Source organism: Thunnus maccoyii, chromosome 14 (assembly GCF_910596095.1).
Source record: "Thunnus maccoyii chromosome 14, fThuMac1.1, whole genome shotgun sequence".
Taxonomy (NCBI): Eukaryota; Metazoa; Chordata; class Actinopteri; order Scombriformes; family Scombridae; genus Thunnus; species Thunnus maccoyii.
Genome location: NC_056546.1, coordinates 12,499,373 through 12,519,929, shown reverse-complemented (window position 1 = coordinate 12,519,929; position 20,557 = coordinate 12,499,373). Strand labels below are relative to the sequence as shown.

Sequence of the window (20,557 nt, the reverse complement as noted above, 5' to 3'; positions counted from 1 at the left end):
TTACTGTAAAATTGGACATTAAATTTTTAAATGAAAAATACCCAAAATGTTGCAACTTGGAAGTGAAATGAAGGATGACACACTCTGCTCTAGCTACTGTGTAGTAAAGAAAAATAATTAGGTTAATATAAGAATAATAACATGAAATATAAAGTATATAAATAAGATTAAAAATATATAAAAATATTTGAAATATAATATATATATACAATGTATATTGGCCCAGTGTGGAAGTGAGATGTGCAGTTTTTCCAGTATAAAATAATGTACATATGTCACAGCTGTAAAGCAAACTACAGTAAACAGTAATTATTATACATAATATGCACTTATTATATAATTTTAACTTGATGATATATATTTATCTATAAATCAGTATTTATTTACAATAAATTCAACTCAGAAATTGCAAATATTTGACACATGACAGGAGGGGACAAATAATTTATTGGCCAAACAAGTCTTTCTATCATGTTGTCTCCTTTCTAGTTATTTGAAAAGATAAGACAGTGATGTAATGTGAATTATTTTAGACTCACTCTCAAAAAAAAAAAAAAAAACAGTAGGAGAGGAATAAAATCTGACAATAAGGAATGACTAGATAGAGACATCCCAAACTGTGCAGCAGTCAAAGTCCTCCGACCGAGTTTAATATGACACCGATAAGAACATGGGTCTGAAATGATGAAGGTATGCCTACTATGTCTATATTTAAAGCCAAAGGAGTCTCAGCTCGAGCAAATCAAAGGATAAGGTTCCTGCTATGCTGTTTGTCCGTAGCCACTAGTATCTGCAAACCTGGAAAAGATGAGGAAATAATGATAGACAGACCTAATAAAACAGTCGACTGCCAAGAAAGAGGAATTTTTGGGCAGTCAGTTAGCTAGGAATGTGTACCCCGTGGAAGGTAATACCTCTGGTCTTGGACCAGTACTCAGGGAATTTATCCTCTCTGAACAACATGTAACAAAAGATGAGAACAACAAAACACTCGGACACCAGTATGAGTTTCTGCTCTTGTATTTCAAATGTTGCTGAAATTTGATGAGAAGGGTTTAAAAAGGTAAAAAGTGTCGATAAAAAGGTAAGACTGTTAAAGCCCTGAGTAACAACAGCACCGGTAGTAACACATACAACTGGTCATTTGGGTTTCTGCTTCAGCGTTTGGAACCAATCAGGAGCTTCTGTATTGGTCTGTGAATAAAAGAAACAGAGAGGAAATATTATATTACTGGTACCATATTATGGTAATAGGCTTAATATTATGGTGTGGTTAGAATAGCATGACAGCAGGAGCTCTTGTCTGGATTCTTAAGATATTCTCATTGTTCAAGGTTAAATACAGTATTACAGCATAATGACTAAAAAGCTGAAATGAAACTAAATGATAAAAGCACAATTTATCATCTCCAGCCAGCCTCCAGCATTCCTCGGTCTGAACTTCTGTCCAGACAGGTTAAGGTGTTGTGACTCATGCAAAGCTTTACCAAGTCAGACACTTACAAACACAGTGGGTTTTGGTTTATTTGGCGACTCTTCTTCTGTGGTCCTGTTGATCCGTCTGGACTGGTGTTTTCCTGCGCCGGAGGTCCTGATACCGGTTTTATCTGTTTCAAAGGGGTTTAGAGTGTCTCCCCGTTTGGACCGCATGCTGATCAGAACCTGCTTCATCACCGCTAACTCCTGGAGAATCACATGAGCACATAAAGATGGGAATGTGAAAACAAAAGTGAAACAATAAACATGAATCTTCATGAGAAATAACTGGCAGTGTAGCATCCAAAGGGCCAGAAAACACTACTAAAATATCACTAAAAACTGTGACAAACAAAAAAATAAATGTATCACAAGTATTTTATATGATTCAATTTCCTTCATACAAAAATATCTTTTAAGTTAACACTTAAATTTCAGAGAGAGACATTTTCTTTAAAGTTAATGTGAAAGAATTTTTATTTCTCCTGTCTGGTGCCATGTTTCACCAGAACCACAGACGACACAGTGCAGCTGAACTCTTAAAGACCAACTCTGGGACGACTTGTAATAAGCTCAACAAGCTCAAGGGTCTGCAGGGGTGGCAGCAGGGCAGAGGGGAGGACTGTGGGCCATTTCACGGTTCTATTTATCACCCCTGAGGACATGAGCCCCGGCATGTCACACACACGCACAAGCACGCACACACACACACAAGCTCACACACGCACCCTGGTGGCATCCCAAACAGCCAGGCTGAGGAACAGCTGTCTATGACAGGGCACATACTTCATACAGCAAACGGCAGGCTTGGGGGACACGCTCCCACGTGCACGCACATACAAGCGCACACAATCTTGAAGGAAAGATTGCAGCACGGTGTAATAAGTTGTCTGGTGTGAATATGAAAAGGTGGTTTACAGCAGGGTAACAGTTCCAGCATCAGCCGCGGTTCTCTGAACTTTGTCAAACTGAGGTGATGGTCTGGTGCTGCAACATAGTGGTTTTACTTGTAAGTCTTTATTTTCAAAGGCAGATTTTACTCAACATTTTGAAATAACCCAATATACTGGAATAGCAGTGGGCCTCATGAACGCACCGTTTGAACAGATTTGGTCTTGAGAGGCATTTAAGGAAATCTGTGGCATTCAATTCTCTCGTACTTAGAATTTTCGAGGTACGAACAAGTGGTTCAAACCCGTCGCACAAGTCATGAACAGACAGTCTCTGCCTTTCTTCACAAGGGGGAAAAGACTTGTTTGACTTATAAAAGTTAATCTCAATGACTTTGGAGTTTAAATACGATACGAAAGTACAAATTTTATATTCTGTTCACCACATTATCATCATCATCATCATCATAGCTGCCAATTTACTGAGACGGTTTTTAGATTTTATGATTTTTATTGGAATATTTTGGCGCGGCGACTTCTACATTTCAGTAGTTGTTGGAAACTTCTCTCATTCCGACAGCTGCTGCCTCAATGTCTCTCTGCAGGTCTTGTCCAGTATCATCTTGTGTTGCAGCTGACAGTGTAACATCTCCTTCTGTAATATTCTCTCCTCTAATATCTCAGTGACTGTCACATCCGTCGACCGCCTCTCGTATTAGTCATGGAGGGCTTTAGAAAGATGTTTTTTAGCTTCATGTCAGAGTGTTCCTACTTTGTTTCTGTCACACTACAGAGCAGCTCTACGACTCTGTATTAACATTTTTTAATTGTTTCAGGTCTTCTGCTACTAACACTCTGAAACTTCACATGAAGCTCCACAGAATAAAATCATTGTTCCTTCTCTTTGGTAACATTTCTGTGAGTGAAACTCGCCTTCAAACAGAGTGGAACGGGTGGCCTTATATGGCAATTTTAGGGGCGTTCATTAAGTTAATGATCACATCTCACGAATGAGCAGGTGACATTCATCAGGCTGAAACGATTTACGACAAGTTCAGGCAGTTAAGAGAATTAGTTTAATCCAAGTTGGAACACTTGTGTGGACAAACCACAAGAAAAAAACGTAAGACAATTTTAGGATAAGAACATGAAATTGTTCTTGCATGAGGCCACATGAATGTAGTTGTCATACCTACATAACATCATAATGGCAACATCAAATAATTAACATCCCAAAATACCAACATCATCATCATCATCATCATGTGTACCTCTCGATGGTTGAGCAGTCTCTCCAGATCAGCAGCCATGTTGTTCTTCACCTGTTGCAGAGCAGCTCGTTCCTTCCTCAGAGAACTGGAGTCACACACACACACACACACACACACACACACACACACACACAGGCAGAGATCACATCTTGAGCTAACAGAAAACATTATTAAACTTACTACAAGTTATGAATTCAATATACTATTTACTTAAATGCTCAAAAACATGAAGATATTAATGGTTAATCATGTAAGTTTTCTTGCTTTCAGCTCTTAGAAATGTCACCAACAGCTGCAAATAGCTTATAAGTTATTTCTTTATCTAGATTTCTTTCTTTCATATCAATTTCATTATTAGATGCTATATGAAACTCAGCATAATATACTGTATTCAGTCCATTGATAGGATGTGTTTCATTTTTCCTTAGGGTGGGGTCAGGTTAGGGTCAACACAGGATCAGCTGTTAAGGTGGAGTCTGCTTTGTAATTTGAACTTTGCTTCATTTATGTGACTGTGTACTTACCTAACTATGGTTTAAGAAAAAAACAAACTAAAAATGCTAGACTATAACCATCAGTAAATGGTTTATTGGTGCTAAAAGTTTCTCATTATCAGTAAAAAACCATTAAGATCCAAACCATAAATGACATTTATAAGATAAGATAATGACATATATTATAAAGATAAGATAATGACATATAAAAATCAAAATGAACTCAATCAATTGGGAAGTTTGTTGAGGTAGTTTCTTCGGTTTATACCTTGTGAGAAAACCTTAAGTTTTCTACAGTACTGTCCAAGTGTTATTTCCCGGGGCTGTGAAACGTACAAGCAGGAGCCTGTAATGGGGGCACTTTAAAGCACATCATCTTGCGAATCTTGCAATAACAGGTTGGTAGCCTCAATACCTATCACTGACAACTGGGGGGAAAAAAGCTTTATGAAGTTGTGGGTCTGAGATCTGCCTCTGCTGAGACACAGGTGTTGGCTGATTTGAACCGAGTGAGTTTTGAATATCACCTGCCAAACGGTGAAAACAATTAATAAATCACAGACATAGTAAAACTAAAGACGGAGAGACCTGAGCACATAAAGTGAGAATCTCCTGTGAGGTATGTCTCTGCACAGCCAGAGGAAAACCTCAATACCTTTTTTTTTTTTCTTCTTCTTCTTTTTTTTCCATCTCTTGTTTGCCCCAGGTGGGCAGCAAGAGAAAATCTGCAGTCTGTTAGTTTGCATATTTCTCAGGTTTGAAATAGAGAGGGGGACAAAGGGGATTTAGGTCAGTTCCAAAGGTTTGCTGATGTCAAACACTCACTTATGGGGTGCTGACAAACTTATGCACACATACAGGTTCACACACAGACGGAGCGAACAAGGTGTGAGAGGGAGAGAGGAAGACAAATAGAGATAAAGCAGAGACAGCCAAGGGTGGGACGTATATAAAATATAACAAATAAAATGAATAAAGAGAGAGTTTGGCAAACAAGACAGAGGTGGTGTCCTTCAATTAGATGTGTTGACTTTCTTTTAGTCCAGTTAGTGAACGTGTTTCTGTGTGTGTGTGTGTGTGTGTGTGTGTGTGTGTGTGTGTGTGTGTGTGTATACCTGACATCGTCCTCAAGCGAGGTGATACGTTCCTTTAACGTGCTGATCTGAGCATCCCTTTTTCTCACGGTGTCTATCAGGTAGCTATATGGCTGCTGTGTCTGCTGTAACAGTTGGTTGGCTGCCAACAACTGAGGAGGAACACATTTACAATTACAATTACGGGGAATATATGACTTCACCTACACAATCTCGGGGTCAAACTCGATTCTATTATTTATTTTCACTTAATAATACACGTGAGACCCAGCCCTACATTTTTTTCACATGTGCTACACGATACTGAACTTTAGAGAGTCGCATATGACGCAACAACAACAAGAGCTAAACTGGAATTAAACGTCTGTCACTATGACGGCGATGTGAAATTACATTGTGCAGTTTTTTTGTTTTGTTTTTTTTGGTTGAATGACTCTCAAAGCTGCAACCGCCAAGGTTTCTTTATCTATGATGTCATCAAGGGTGGCTTGAGTGCCCATAAATGAGTTTTACAAAGCCGTATCTCAGTGAATCCTTTTTATTTTAAGTACACTTAAATAACAAAAGGATTGTGGATCCACAATCTTAACAACCAATTTCTTGCTCTATAATGTTCTAATCTGACCCCATATATGCTGTAAGAGTACCTGATACAACATCGGTCATTCCGTATCAGGCTTAAAATCTTGGAAACAATAAATAAAGTTAGGTCGTTACACATTAAGCCACTTTTAGAGCGAGCCAGTAGTGAGTAGAACTGGGTGGGAGGGTAAGGACAATAGTTAGTTAGTCAGGGCGACGGTGTGGGTGGTTAAGTGGTTGACGCCCTTGCCCTTTCTAGTGAATAGGAAGTATAGTTTTTCACCCTTTTCTTTCATACTCGATGAATCATGAGGTATTCCTGATGAATGCCAGTCAATCACAGTTGACAGATGAATGGCCGGCTTATTTAGTCACAAATCTGTCCAGTTTCCCCATTCTGGATTGCACAATCCCTCCCTCTCTCGCTCAGATTATAATAGGGGGAACGTAGAAAAGCGAGCGCACTGGCTGCCAGAGCTGTCATTCTCTGCGATTTCAAACCTCACTGGATGATTTTCACATCAGAACACGAGTAGCAGCCATGTGACTGTGCACACAGTCACGCACAGACAAAATGCACACACCCAAAATTAAAGTCTCGGCACTGTACACACACACACACACACACACACACACACAGAGACACACACACACACGCGCATTGTGCGCCAAACAAAACAAAAGCCTCGATGATTAGTGCGGTGAGTTGTTGGGAGAGTGAAGAGTATGGCCGTCACGGTTTTTGGCACTGTTTTCAATTGTGTCAACAAGTGTGACAGGTACTAATACTCTTAACTCCTCACTCTTCTCATGTAAGGTCTGCTGTGTCTGCCGTCTGCTCTCACTAAACAACCTGTCATTTTCTTAACACCGTTTTAAAGGTAGACTCAGATATTTTGCAGGCCAATTGTTAAACTTGGACAAAACAAACAGAGCATTGGACACTCTTACCGACAGGTCCTAAAGCATGTATTTGATGAATAACCTTACAAGCTGCTGCAGTTCCTTTTATGTTCTTTTTTTCTGCTATTTCTTTCTATCAGAGAGAAAAAGACACCCGAAATTTGCTTGATGTCTCGCCTGCTAGGTCTGTCGTTAAGAGAGCAATTAGAGGTGCTCTCGCTATTGACTTTACAACAATGGGGCGCCGTGCGATGGTGTGAGAAGGTAAATGATGAGTGATGAGAGAGGAGCCACCTAGCTTGGCTATGTGATAATGACTCTGTTACATCATCAGAGAGAAAGAGAGGTTGAAAGCCAGTTGAAATAAATCATTACGGCTTTGATAGAAGCTGTGGAATGACCATTATAACAAACGGTAATAATAGTTGCCGTGGGACATGTGATGGTGAGAAAATAAGTGTGTGTTGCAGGTAGTAACTTGCAGTGCTTCGAGATAAAAAACAAATTTAACATTAAATTTAACTTTATTCCATTAAAGATCGTCCCCAGGCGGGCACGCACCTGGACGCTGTGTGTGCATGCATGTGTGTGTGTGTGTGTGTGTGTACCTCTCCAGATATCTTCGCTGTTTGTGAGTTGTGTCTCTCCAGCTCTCTCCTCAGTGACGTGTTCTGCCTCTCTAGCTGCAGCACCCTGCGGGCCAGGTGAACGCTGCACGACAGCCACACAAACACAAATACAGATTTGGAAATTCCATAACACACCATCAACAAGTTTACACTAGTGTGTACTTTATTGTTTCCCGTACAGTTTATGTAACCATAACAGTTGAGATCGACCTCAGGTTTTTGGTTGCACATGCATAGTTCAAATTCTAATTGTTGGCATTTTGGAGGCGGATCTAGACTGAACATGTATTCTTAAGTCCCTATAAAAAGGATTTGAAAATGTCAACATAAAGAAAATACGCAACACAACATTGGACACAGTTTTAGCCAATTGCAGAGGGCGGTAATGCATATCTACAGCTGATGGTGGTATTACACTGTAAAAGGTAGGAATTCACTAAATATATGAGGAGAATGAGCAGAAAAAATATTAAATTTGTAATGCTTAACATTTCTGTTCTGGTTGATTTGGCAGCACCTGTGCTTACAGCAAGTGAGATTTAATACTACAGCAAACACTCCTTGAGGAGCTACTTTATCAGATCAGACAGCGCAGTCAAAAAACCTGTGTTGTTTTAACACAATTGGGTCAAAAAAAGGCTTTGCAATTGTTTTATGGGGTAGAAAATGCATTCAAAATATTTGTTAGACCTTATAGATACAAGTAAGAAACGTTGAATGTAAAAAAAACAAAAAAACAACATACATGTATGTAGCTGTACTACTAACTACTACTGTATATTAGCCAGCTGATATCTTAATACAGCATACTTAGGAAAAACACACACAGTAGCAATGTGAACAAACTGCAGTTTTTGAAGTGTATCATGTGCTTTACCTCTGTTTCAGTCTTCTTTTGGCCGTCGTGGGAACGTTGGCTCCGTAGCCATATGAGAACAGAACTCTCTCTGCTTCTTCTTCATTCTCAACTGGCAACAAACACAAACACAGTCTGTTTGTTTACAGGACCACTATCACAACCATGTGGCAACGTGTAGCTGTTTTTATTTGTCCCCCTGCTCCTGTATCAGGATTTTGTAAATCTACTGGACAAAGCCTGTAGTAAAATGCTGTTGCTCAACTCTCACAAGACCTTCCATTACAGAGCCACAATAGCATTTGCTGATTTTTCCATAATTGTCCCCATCTTAATCCACTACAATGCTATCAGTCAATTTTATTACATAAATTCTCTGATGCCAGGCCTTTGTTCAATGCATCTGAAAGCAATCAGTGTCTGTTTGTTTGTGCTTTAATCTTTTTGACTTCACAGTAATGTGTGTAATGTGATGCAGAGCTAATGCTGTGTTCTTTACTTTCAGCGGCCTGCATGGTGACTTGGTCCAGCTCTTGCTCCAGCTTTTCATACGTTTCCAGCCGAGACGCCTGCTCGGCATTCTGAGCGTGCAGCTCCGCCGCCCGCTTCTCTGATGACGTCTGCAGCCTGTAAAACTCCTGGGTCAGGAGCTGAGGGAGAAGACGAGAGGAGAGAGAGTGAAATTGTTTTCTGTGTTGGCCTGCTGAAAAAAAAAATGTACATAAATATCTTGCTGGGAAATCATGAAATAAATAATAAAAATGAATAAATAATGTAGGTATTACATTCTGTCAGTGCTTTTCTTCAAACTAGTACTGTATTTTTCCCTGATTATACACTGTTGCATTTATTTCTGTAACATATTTATTAACACAGATTATGTGCAACACATCATTATACCATGTACATACAGTATGTCCCTCTGGCAAGCAGGACAGGGTTAAATACAGGTTAACAGGTGGACATTTATGTGCATCCAGACGTCAAGAACAACTTGCACTCAAGTAATGTCTTGCATACATGGGTTTGCTACAGTGGACAGATAAGAATCGAGCCACTGGACCGAAGTATTACTGAGAATATAACATTAATTTTTCAGGGCTATGGATGGTGGACGCCTCCCTAAATGAACAGAATACTGATTTAAGTTTAGTAAGTTAAGTTTTGCACATTTGCCGATTATTAACTTGTGCGATATTGGCAGCAAATAAGAAACTTTTCCTCTGTCTTTCTGAGCTTTCACAATGTTAAAGAAGAGCAGTGTAGAGAGACACGATCCTTGATGAGAAGAGTAAGTAACTGCCATTTTTCATACAGATGTCCTTCACAATACAAGTCAAACTTTTATCATGCCAAGTGCAGGAATATTTGCTCCAGGTTTAGAACTAACAACATGAGGCTTGAGCACTGTACTGTTGAATCAACAATATTGTGTCACTATGATGAATAAATGAATGTGCTATCTTTCCCGGTATGTTAATCTGTGAGCACATTATGCTGGTATGTCACTCTATGAGCATGTGCAACAGGAACTTTCTGCCGTGTGTCCAACTAGATCACATGATGACTAAGGACTAACGTTATATGTCTGTGTGTGTTTTTTTTTTTTTCTATTGATTATTGCTGACTGTTGAAAATGCTGATAACAGAGGGAAGGAGTAACTTTCATTGGCTGAAATGAAACCACAAGAGGAGACAGGCGGAGAATAAGACTGGATTATGATAAAAAATGACTCGGTATATCACTGTAATGCAATCAGTAAAACTTTTTCTACTTTTTTCTCTTCGTGTTTACAGTACCTCCAGTTTCTTCTGCTGTTTCTCACACTCCACCTGGCACTGGGCCAGGGCCTTGGCCGTCTCCTCCTTGACCATCTGAGCGCGCTCGGCTTCGAAGGAGTGCAGCTTGGCCTGGTTGGACAATTCTGCTACCCGGCTGTCAGTACCCAGCTGGAGCTGACGAAACCTGCGTAGACAGAGACACACATAGACCATAGAGTGTAGACACACACACACACACACACACACACACACACACACAGACACACAGACACACAGACACACAGCTTAATAAATTTGAACATAAGTGTATTCAAAAAGTGAGATAATGTGTTTTGTAGAGCTGTGCCCGACTCAGAATTTTGTCAGTCGAATCGGATTTGGCTGTTCAATACAAAGATTCGACTATTCGCTCCTCTTTTTTTTTTCTTTTCATAGAGACTATCTGGCAATCAGAAAACCTGTAGGCATGAGTTTCAGTGATGGTTTCAACCACATTAACCTCGTCAAATGCAACAGAGTCATGGGAACATATTTTTGAGCATTTAAAAATCAATAAAAGACAGCTACATATGATGCAGGATTTGAATAATGTCAGGCAACCATATGGATTTGTTGGAATAAGGAGACAGGCAGCAAACATGTAGTTCTGTTTAAATCAAGCTCTTATAGCCTATTTTTTTTAAAATGTCACTTTAAACATTAAAAACGTGTTTAAAATAAATTCACGGCATTGCCCGCTAATGAAATAACTGACAGCTCTTCTTCATCAGGATAGACCTACTTCTTTATTTCTCTTTAGACATAAAAACTAATAAATAAAACTAAACAAGAGTAAATCAACTAATGAAATTCTTTAAGATTGGAATTATTTTTAGATGAAAATAAAAACAGAAAGCCTGAATTTTTTAAAATAAATTCACTCCACTGTTTGCTTTGAAATAATAATAAAAATAATTTCCCCCTTATTTATAATTCCTCCTTGAAATGTTATCACTTTGCATTTTTGTAAGCTTCTATCTGTTTTATCCTGTTATTGCAATGTACGCTGACTCACAAAAAACAAACAAACAAACAAACAAAACTCTCAGGGGACAGCCCTACTGTTTTAGTGCACACAGATTACATGAACACATGATAAAGCAGTGAGGGTAAACTTGGGTTGGGCTCAGGCATGCCTGGTAGTTTCAAACAAATGAAGCAATATTTTTGTTCATATAGATTCAATTATGTTATGTGTTGCATAATAATACGTTTGTTTGGAAACTGGCAAGGGAGTAGATACTTAGTGTGCATTGTGCAATGATGACAATTTATGACTTTTTTATGTTCAAAGAGTTCAGTGGAACCTATCAGCTTGGCAACTCCAGCGTTACACGAAGTCACCGAGCAGGAAAGCCAAGTCTTAAATCATTTGGTTACAGGAGAGTATTTCTCAATGGCGCTCGCAGCAATGTCTGGTCTTGTTTGATCTTCCATGATTTTAGCTGCCGGGGCAGAGTGAGATGTTCCTACTGAAGCGTTTTGTAATTAGAAAAGAACAAAGAGAAAGAGCGCATTCAACAGTTTCAGTTTTCACAGTTTTGCATAAAGCAGGAGCCTCATCACATACAGACATAAAGACAGTTAGACGCACCTTGCTTTCCAAACAGGAAATAATCTATCAAACCTAATATACACAAAACTGCCAGAGAACAAGATGAACGTATGCGGCAGACAAATTTGATAATAGATAAATCATTGACTTCACTTCTCAGGCAAAAATATGCCAAACATTTGTTAATTCCACTTTCCCTAATTTGTTTTATATCATTTTAAATGGAGTATATTTGGGTTTTGGACTGTTTTGGACGGATAAAACTATCAATTTGAAGAGGAATCACTTTGTGCTCTGGATAAATATAAAGGGCAGTTTCATTATTTTCAAAAATATAATGGATTAAAAAATAATCAACAGATTAAGCCATAATGAAAATAATAATTCGTCGCAGCCCTAAAAGTAAAAAAGAGAGGTAACATTTTTCAAGCCCAGTGCTTTTCCTCAGGCAGCTTTCAGGCATGCAAAGACTCTATCAAGCCATGGAGGTTGGTTGGATAATATTAATAACTCTCGATTACAGCTGACCTGATAGGATTTCATCATCCATAGAGTGCTGGCCTGAGCTGTGTGCTCACAGTGACAGACATGTACACATGGTTGACATTTTATGCCCTCTTTTATTAATGGTGGCTGCAATCTAGATAGATCTAGAAAGAAGTAAAACATTCCTGAAATTTTTTTTTAATATTTTCCAGTCAGTCATGTTCTTTTTCTGTCCTTTCAAACGGCAATTTAATGGAAATATTTACAGCTACAGAAGATAATAGCACCTGACTCAGGGGTTCCCTACGGCAATTCTGTTACAACAAGTTTAGGTCTGTCAGAGAGGTAAAACTGGAAAACCCTCCTCAGTACTTTGTTATTGTTCTGGACAAGCTGATCGCTGTAACCGCTGTGCTCTCCAACGTTGTGAAACAGAGAGCGCTCGGATTCTAAACGGCCGTCCATGCTACAATCATCTGACGCCATTTCAAGCTTGTCCGCCTCATTCTTTGCCCCAAAAATAGGGGTGTGCGTGGGGTTAGGGGTTAAAGGCTTGTGGCTCGCATCTGTCGTTGCTGGCTTGCGATGCGACGCAGAGAGGGAATGTGATCGCAGCGAACAGAAAGTACAAGGGAGAGTGAAGAGTGTGTGTGTGTGTGTGTGTGTGTGTGTGTGTGTGTGTGTGTGTGTGTGTGTGTGTGTGTGCGTGGGTGTATGGAAAGACCAACAGCTGGTGGTTTGGATCTAGAGAAATGACTGGCATGTAGTAGTAACCCTGGACAGGGACACTACTGCTGCTGCTGCTGCTGCTGCTGAGGCTGTGTGTGTGTGTGTGTGTGTGTGTGTGTGTGTATGTGTGTGTGTGTGTGTCTGACAGTTGCAAACACAATATTGCAAGTAATACGTAATAAATGTTTTTAAGTATTGGACATGACTGTAAATTAGGACATATTGTGGAAACATAATTCTATACATAATTCCTTTTAATGCTGACAATACAGTTCCAATATTTGTGTGTGACTAGACACGAACATTTGCTCATAGACGTTTATGCATATGACAGAAAAATCGCATAAAATCCTCCTGAAAAACCTCCACCAATAAGTAAAAAAACACAGGCTTAAAGTGTGTGTGTGTGTGTGTGAGTGTGTGTGTGTAGCATGGCTTACAATATATCTGTTGCAATTTCCATGCAAGATTTGAAACATTCAAGCTAGACCACGACCCAGAGGCATCTTTTGAGGCAATACTGAGATGGGCATTGTTGCCTGAAGCAGAGATATAGACTAACAACTTGGACACAAATCACTAAATGTAAGTGTGAAAGGTGAAAAGACTAATAAGCAACATTAATAATTATAAAATAAGTTGCACAAAATCACAGGAGAAAAAAAAAAAAGGCTAAAAAGATAGATATCACACAAAAGCTCACAATTAAGCTGACTGAATGGTAAGTTCATCGGTCAATGAAAATGCTTTCACAAGAAAGACTGAGAAAAAATATGAAATAAAGTCTGAAGTAGTGGTTTTAAATCATCAGCCACAGTTAAAGGAGAATTCCTCAGTAATACAAAGCATCATCACTCTCACTTAACATTCCCAAAATCTTCGCTGAAAATATTTCACTCCCGAGGAAGCAGTGAGCCGGGCCAGTGACACCAGTTTGTACTAAACTGGCCTTTCATCCCACCAGTGAACTCTGACTTCTACATGACCTTCTTTACCCCTCAATTACATGTGATCTTTAGTAAGAGACCGGAAAACCACAGCCACCATAGTTCTACCGCACCCACAGCATGTGCTAATGACAGACTACCACTGGCTCACACATCAGCATGATGCAAGCTCACAACTCTCAGGAAGATCTGAGTAATTCAAGCTGATATCTATATATGAGCTTCCTTTATAGTAATATACAACTTTAGAACTACGTCACTAACAGGCTCAGCGGTGAAGCCAGCTTTTTTTATTCACACTTTGTTTGCCTTTGGCACACCTCACACAAAACTTTTGCTGATTGGCCAACAAAAACCAGGAATAAAATTCAAAACGTGACGTGTTTAACCATGACATGACAGAAACTGTACCAACTGGCCTCATTTGCCCTCAGGTGAAGTTCCATAACTTTCACTGACATACAGCTTGTTAAAAAGGGCACCAGGAAGTAACCTACATTTAGGAGCGGCAGTTGTAAATGGATTGTTTAACTCCTAAAAGGCCACCAGAGCTGTCAAACATGGAGATGTTTGCTAAAATGTCAAGTCATGCGCAACTGATGACAGCTTTGATCATTTATCCGCATATCTAAAAGCCAGTGATGCAACTCGCTCTGCGGGTGGCTGCTGAAGATTTGAGTGGATGTGAATGATGAGAAGTAGAAGCAGAGAAACCTGGATTTAATATAAAAAAAACAAAACTGCACGTTAGTCATAAGAGCAGCTTTTATGGTTACCAGCCAAATTATACAGATTTTCTCACTTATCTAGCCATGCAGATACTGTTGGTTTAGTTTGGCCAACTTTTTTAGGTATATGTTACCTTTTTTTTGGACTCTGTGCCAATATAATGAAGGTGAACTTCATTTATAATAAATAAATAAAAACCAAACTATATGCATGGCTACATACCACTAGAGTTGACTGTGAAAATGTTTTTATGTAATTTGAGTGAACCGACCCTTTAAATGACACTTCTACTTTTACAGTATGACTAGAACAGAAATAGTAAAGAAAGCAAAAGTACTTGAAGTTAACTGTGGATAAAGTAAACCGTATAAACACCTGTATCACACTTTTATGCGTGTCATGGATGATCAAACTCACTGTTCGAGCAGCTGGTCATATCTGGACTGAGCGTCTCTCTCAGCAGCCACCGCTCTGTCCTTCTCCAACACTGCATTGTCTCTGGCCTCACGCAAGTTCCTGGTCAAAGTACACACACACATACACACATTTCTGCTGTTTTTTTTGTTACTTCTATACATACAGTTCCTTAAGAGTTAAATACAACAAGACATGTACCTGTTCTCTCTCTCATACATCTCCCTGGACGTTCTCTGCAGGTTGTCTATCTCCTGACTGGTTTTCAGCCTGATGTTTTCCAACTCCTCTCTCAACTTGGTCTCGTACTCTGACTTATAGTGGTCTCTGTGGTGGAAAATATAGACAGAGTTATGTAGACAACATTTTCCCCAAATTCCAGAGGTGAGATGTACTGGATCATATTCTCGCTGACAGATGAAACCATCAATGTCCAAGTTTGGTGATTTTTACTGGCCATTGTTTGGTCGCAGACTGATCATTTCCGGCACAGCTTACATCTGATTATCTGTTGGTGACTGGTGTAAAAAAAACAGCAGAATCTCACCTGGATGCCACATATTTCTCATAGGCATCCTCCCTGGCCTTCTTAGTGTCTTCTAATTGTACCTGGATGACAGAAACAAGCAGTGAGGGCATGTTAGTTGAAGCCTTCCTACTGTTTAATGGAATTTGTATTAGATGAGCCTCCTAGCTGATCAACTGCATGAACCTGCAGCCTCTCCAGGCGGTCTTCTCCATGTGCACAGCGGACACTGAGCTCCATGTTCTGTCTATGTAGGTACTCCTTGTCCTTCTGTAGCAGAGTCACTGACTGCTGCAGTGTCACCACCTGCAGGACAAGAAGAGAAAAACCGAGCTTTTACAAAACAGTACAGTATATTGAAGAGAAACATGAAGACAGAAAATGCGTGTGTGTGTGTGTGTGTGTGTGTGTGTGTGTGTGTGTGTGTGTGTGTGAAGCACCTCTGTGCTGAGAGTTTCTCTTTCCCTGTTCTGTGTAGCGTGAGACAAGTCTAGTGTCTCAAATCTCCTCTTCAGCTCCTTCAGCTCTGCTTCAAAGTTGTCACGTTCACTGTAAACCACAATATAAAAGATACCGAACATACATATAAACTGGCAACTTAAATATCCTTAAAAAATATGGAAAAGTAAAACTCCTTCATTTTCATTTATTGCCTCCATAAACGTGGATTGAAAGTCAAAAAGGGTTGTTTCCTTTTACAACAAAAAAAGGGAAACAAACCAATCCAAATGTGCTAGTTTTTTGTTCCCATCATGAAAAAAACATGAATCCAAACTAAATATTTACTGATCTAACAACCATCTTTTAGTGAAGAACTTACTGCTGTTGCTTAATCCCTTTTGTCCCCTGTGAGATATAAAGCAACAATCATTCCCTGTTGAGGTGAACAAGCCAAGATGAACTTACAGTAACTTTGAGGAGGCTCAACATGTTGCCAAGGATGGGGAACCATGGAGGGAACATGTTGAGCCTGCCCCCAAGTTAAGTTGGTCTTGGCACAGTGACCTGCTGCTTTACTAAACATCATACGCACAACTTTTCAAAAACACAAACACAAATGACTTCTGACACGAACCAAACAGAAAGGCTCTTGGTTGCCTACATTCCCGTCATTATCATTATATTACAGACATGTAGTTATGCTACTCGATGCATCAGGTAGCAAATAATTCTATTACAACATACAGGTACATACAGGACATGATACATAAAACTGAATTCATATCTAAAACGATCAAGGAGTAATAGCATTTTTTTTTAAAAATGGTATCACTGTCTGTCTTCTGTCACACAAACACACACACACACACACCGTTTGATGTGTGGGTAGTTGTCTCGACGGTAGTCCCCCTCCTGGATCTGCTGTTTGGTGTCAGCCAGCTCTAAGGTCAGTCTCTGGCTCCTCAACTCCAGCTCTGTACGCAGCCGTCGCTCCTCCTCATAGCTCTGTGCACACACACACACACACACATAAATCAACATTTAAATACAAGGAATTTCCACAAACATTAGGAGCTCTATCAACATCTAGCTCCATGCTGTCTCAAAAGAGTCATACAGTTCCTGCAGATTCCCCAATCGCTTATTCAAGCAGTGAACATTGCATTCCTTACTGTGCTGGGATCTGTAGACTGATTTAATATCATTTTTGTGGAACCACCTTGGGCAATTTACCTGTTGAAAGTATCCAAGTGACAGAAAAAAACTGTGACGACAAAGGGGAGCATCTAGTCGGCAGAAATGTCTAAATCCTCTGTGGCATTCAAATAATGCTCATTTGTCTTAAGGGGTCTCATACCATTACACCACGTGCCTCTATTCATGCTATTTTTTTCCCATACTCTGACTGTGCACTCAGCATGTCACATCATCTCATCAACATGTCATTTATGCCTACAAGGCTACTGCTGACTAGACTGACTGGCTTTTTTGTAACTCGCATCACTCTTGACGCCGCAGGCTGTGAAAATGACCGTTTTGCCTAGCATCAAAAGAACACAATTTATGTGTCTTAGATCACTTGTCCTCCTCATTTTCACATTCGGTTTAGAAGTACCTGAACCTCTCGACCCTCTCTGCATTCTTCACATCGACACTTTCTAAATATGCGACTCACTGACTCAGGGAGTGTTCAAAAGAAAGAAAACAAAAGGCAAAAATGCACTAATTGGTATTTTGAACGTATTATAAGTGTGCTCAAAAACATGTGCTCGTAAAACACATGAAAAGGTTGTTGATGTGCTTGACACACAGGTTCAGCAGTCCTGTTTATTTGACTGTACGCTGTACGGAGGCTATGATTTGAACACAGATGAAAGAGAAATAGACAAAAAAATGGTGATAAAACATAAAGGAATAGCCTCATAAAAAGAGAAGAGAGAATGCAATATTGAGGTGTGTATAAAGAAGCTTGTGTACGTGTGTGTGGTACCTCCATCAGAGCCTTCATCTGGGTTCTGTGTGTGTCCAGGTCTTCAGTCAAACTGCCTCTCTTCACGCTGAGCTCTGTCAGCTGAGCCCGCAGAGGAGTCACCACCTCATAGAAACGCATCTAAACACGCACACACAAAGAAACGGTCAGCATGTCAGGAAACTTCTCGACAGCTTCATAACGATCACTTCTTGTCTCTCTGGTCACCATCGGCGAGGTTCAACAGGGTGGTGTAGTGATTAGCTCCGCCACACTTACAGCTACATATTCCTGTATGGAGATTTTATCCTCGGGGAGATCGCGGAGCTCCTGGTATCTGTCCTGTGAGATGTCCAGATCCCTGAGAGATCGACGCAGCTCCCCTGCCTTCTCGCACAGCTGTCGATTTGTCTCCTCCAGCTGCTGCTGCCTGAGCAGGATGGCCTCCATCTCCTGCTTACGCAGAGCCTGCTGCTTCCTGATGGCAACAGTCTTTGTTAGCGTAGTTCATCTTTATGCTTAATAGCTAAATGATAGGATACAAGTAGAGTAATTGCGGTTTAAACTTTATTCATGCTTCCCAAACATTTCCCTATTGAAGTTTTCATAATTTCTCTTCCATCCTGCAGCAATAGTGTCTGGGAATTATGACTGTCAAAACAGCAAATAACTGTACGGTTGAGGGAAACTCTTGATAACTTGCTTGTTTCATCAACTTCTTCTTTATTCAAACATTATTGTGCTGAATCAAAGCCCAACATTTTAGCTTACACCTTCATCAGGAATGACAGGAGTAATGGGTTGAAAACCATTTTTTTTAATACATTTTCAAACAAACATCACACAAGGCATCCTATAGGATAATTATTTCATTCAGTAATCAGAGGTGTTTTACTTGAGGTGTTTCCTTACAAGCTAAGTTTAACTGCTATTATTTAGCTTTGATACAATTTGTTAAAAAAATTTTTGGGAAAGTTTTGGCTGGATTGTTTTGTTTTGATTTATCCACAAGATGGTGCTACAATGTGTAAAGTAAACACAGGTAACAGTACAGGTGACATAGATGATGAACTTGATTACTGAATGATGTAATTATCCTGTAGGATGACTTGTGTGATGTTTGAAAATGTATAAAAAAATGTGGTTTTCAATCCATTATTCCTGTATGGCCTTTGATGAAGGTGTAAGCCGAAATGTATAATGTTGTTTGAATAAAGAAGATGAACGAGTCTGTCTGTGTGTGATCCTCCTCCTTCAAGCAGTTAAGAGTTCCAAAACCAACAGCATAAATTTGATGGGGTTAAGGCCAGCAAGTATCAGTTGCACAAATTTTGTAACAATTTGCCCATTTTTCTGTACTTTCCCGATTTATTGCTCTATTTCAACCTTTTAAAGAGTTACAGATGATGGTCTTTTAAATGTGTTTTTAAAAAAAATATTATTTATACTTCCAGACTTTACAGAGGTGTGCAGGAATCCTGTTATAATAGAAAAACAATATAAAAATTTAAACCTGATTTGATTGAGAGAGAATGCACAGTAACTCAGTGACACACTGTTTACTGATTGATAGAAAAATATGCTGCTGGTTACAGCTGTATGATGGCAACATATACTTAAGCCATGTTATAGGATTCATATAAAATTAATCTATCGATAAAAAACAACAGATGAAGCAATGATGGCACTACTGTGCACTACTGCCTCCACCTTCCTCACCTGTTCTCATCCTGAGCAAGTTTCAGATGGTTGTCCAGTCTCAGGGCCAACACTTGTTTCTGATGCAGAGCATCATTCAGCCTCTCCTCCAGCTCCTCAATCTGATACACAAAAACACACGCAAGGAAATAGTTACAGGGCTGGATATTGCATGACTCCTGTGCAGCAAATTAATGCATCTGCTACAAAGATAATTCTTAAAATGGAAATATATGAGAAGCACAATATGGGGCTAAGTTACACCCACATATCCACACACACACACACCCACATATCCACACACACACACACACACACACACACACTGTCCATCTTCCCTCTGCCTCTACAGCATTCCTCATTAATACCTTGGTCAGATAGTCTGCTTTCATGTTGTCTATGATCAGGTTCTTCCGAGAAAGCTCGATTTTTAGCAGCTGGACGTTGTGCAGCAGCTCCTTCCTCTCGATCAGCTGGCGGGTCACCTTCTGGGATCCGTCCCGCTGCTCGTCGGACGAGGAGACATCCTCGGTGGTCGGCACGGTGGTCTCCAGACTGATGTCCTCCGACTCCAGGTCCAGGGAGCTGGAGACGTTAGCCGCTGTCGGCTTCAGATGCTGCTTCTTGGGAGGCATTTTCGTATAGTTTCCGCTCTGACTTTGCGTCCTCTCTTTTGGTAGCTAACGTTACTGTAGCAGAGATTATGTGATTAAACAATTAACGTTACATCGCGATATGTGATTAACGTTAGCTAGACGTTAGTTTGCACCGACTGAGCACTACTCTAACTAGTTATATCGTTTGAAATTGATTACGAATGTACTCATATTTGATAAAATACGATATAAACCCAAATACCGAGTTACTCCGTAGAGCTGACATGAGCCAACGGTGGGTTGTTTTTATTTTCAAGGGTCCCGCTCCTAGCCGCCTGCTAACCGCCAACGGTTCGCCAATTTTTCTTCCTAGGACGGCGAAGTCATGACCCGCCCTTCTCTACCTCTGATTGGCTAGTACTTGTTGCCTTCGTTGGTTGGGTTCAAGCAC

The 20,557-nt window shown here is 39.9% G+C and overlaps 1 protein-coding gene across 1 annotated transcript; it reads right to left on the bottom strand.

Annotated features, from left to right (window-relative positions):
* Positions 1-1,004: 1,004 nt before the first annotated feature.
* Positions 1,005-20,529, bottom strand: pibf1 (progesterone immunomodulatory binding factor 1). Its single transcript, XM_042433518.1, has 18 exons — positions 19,879-20,529; positions 19,532-19,632; positions 18,092-18,290; positions 17,834-17,953; positions 16,715-16,848; positions 15,843-15,951; positions 15,589-15,708; positions 15,424-15,485; positions 15,078-15,203; positions 14,880-14,978; positions 9,996-10,161; positions 8,695-8,845; positions 8,217-8,307; positions 7,319-7,421; positions 5,247-5,377; positions 3,638-3,722; positions 1,504-1,683; positions 1,005-1,194 (listed from the first exon to the last, which is right to left on the bottom strand). Exons 1-18 carry the CDS (start codon positions 20,143-20,145, stop codon positions 1,141-1,143), a joined length of 2,298 nt encoding a protein of 765 aa, XP_042289452.1. The 5' UTR covers positions 20,146-20,529; the 3' UTR covers positions 1,005-1,140.
* Positions 20,530-20,557: the final 28 nt, after the last annotated feature.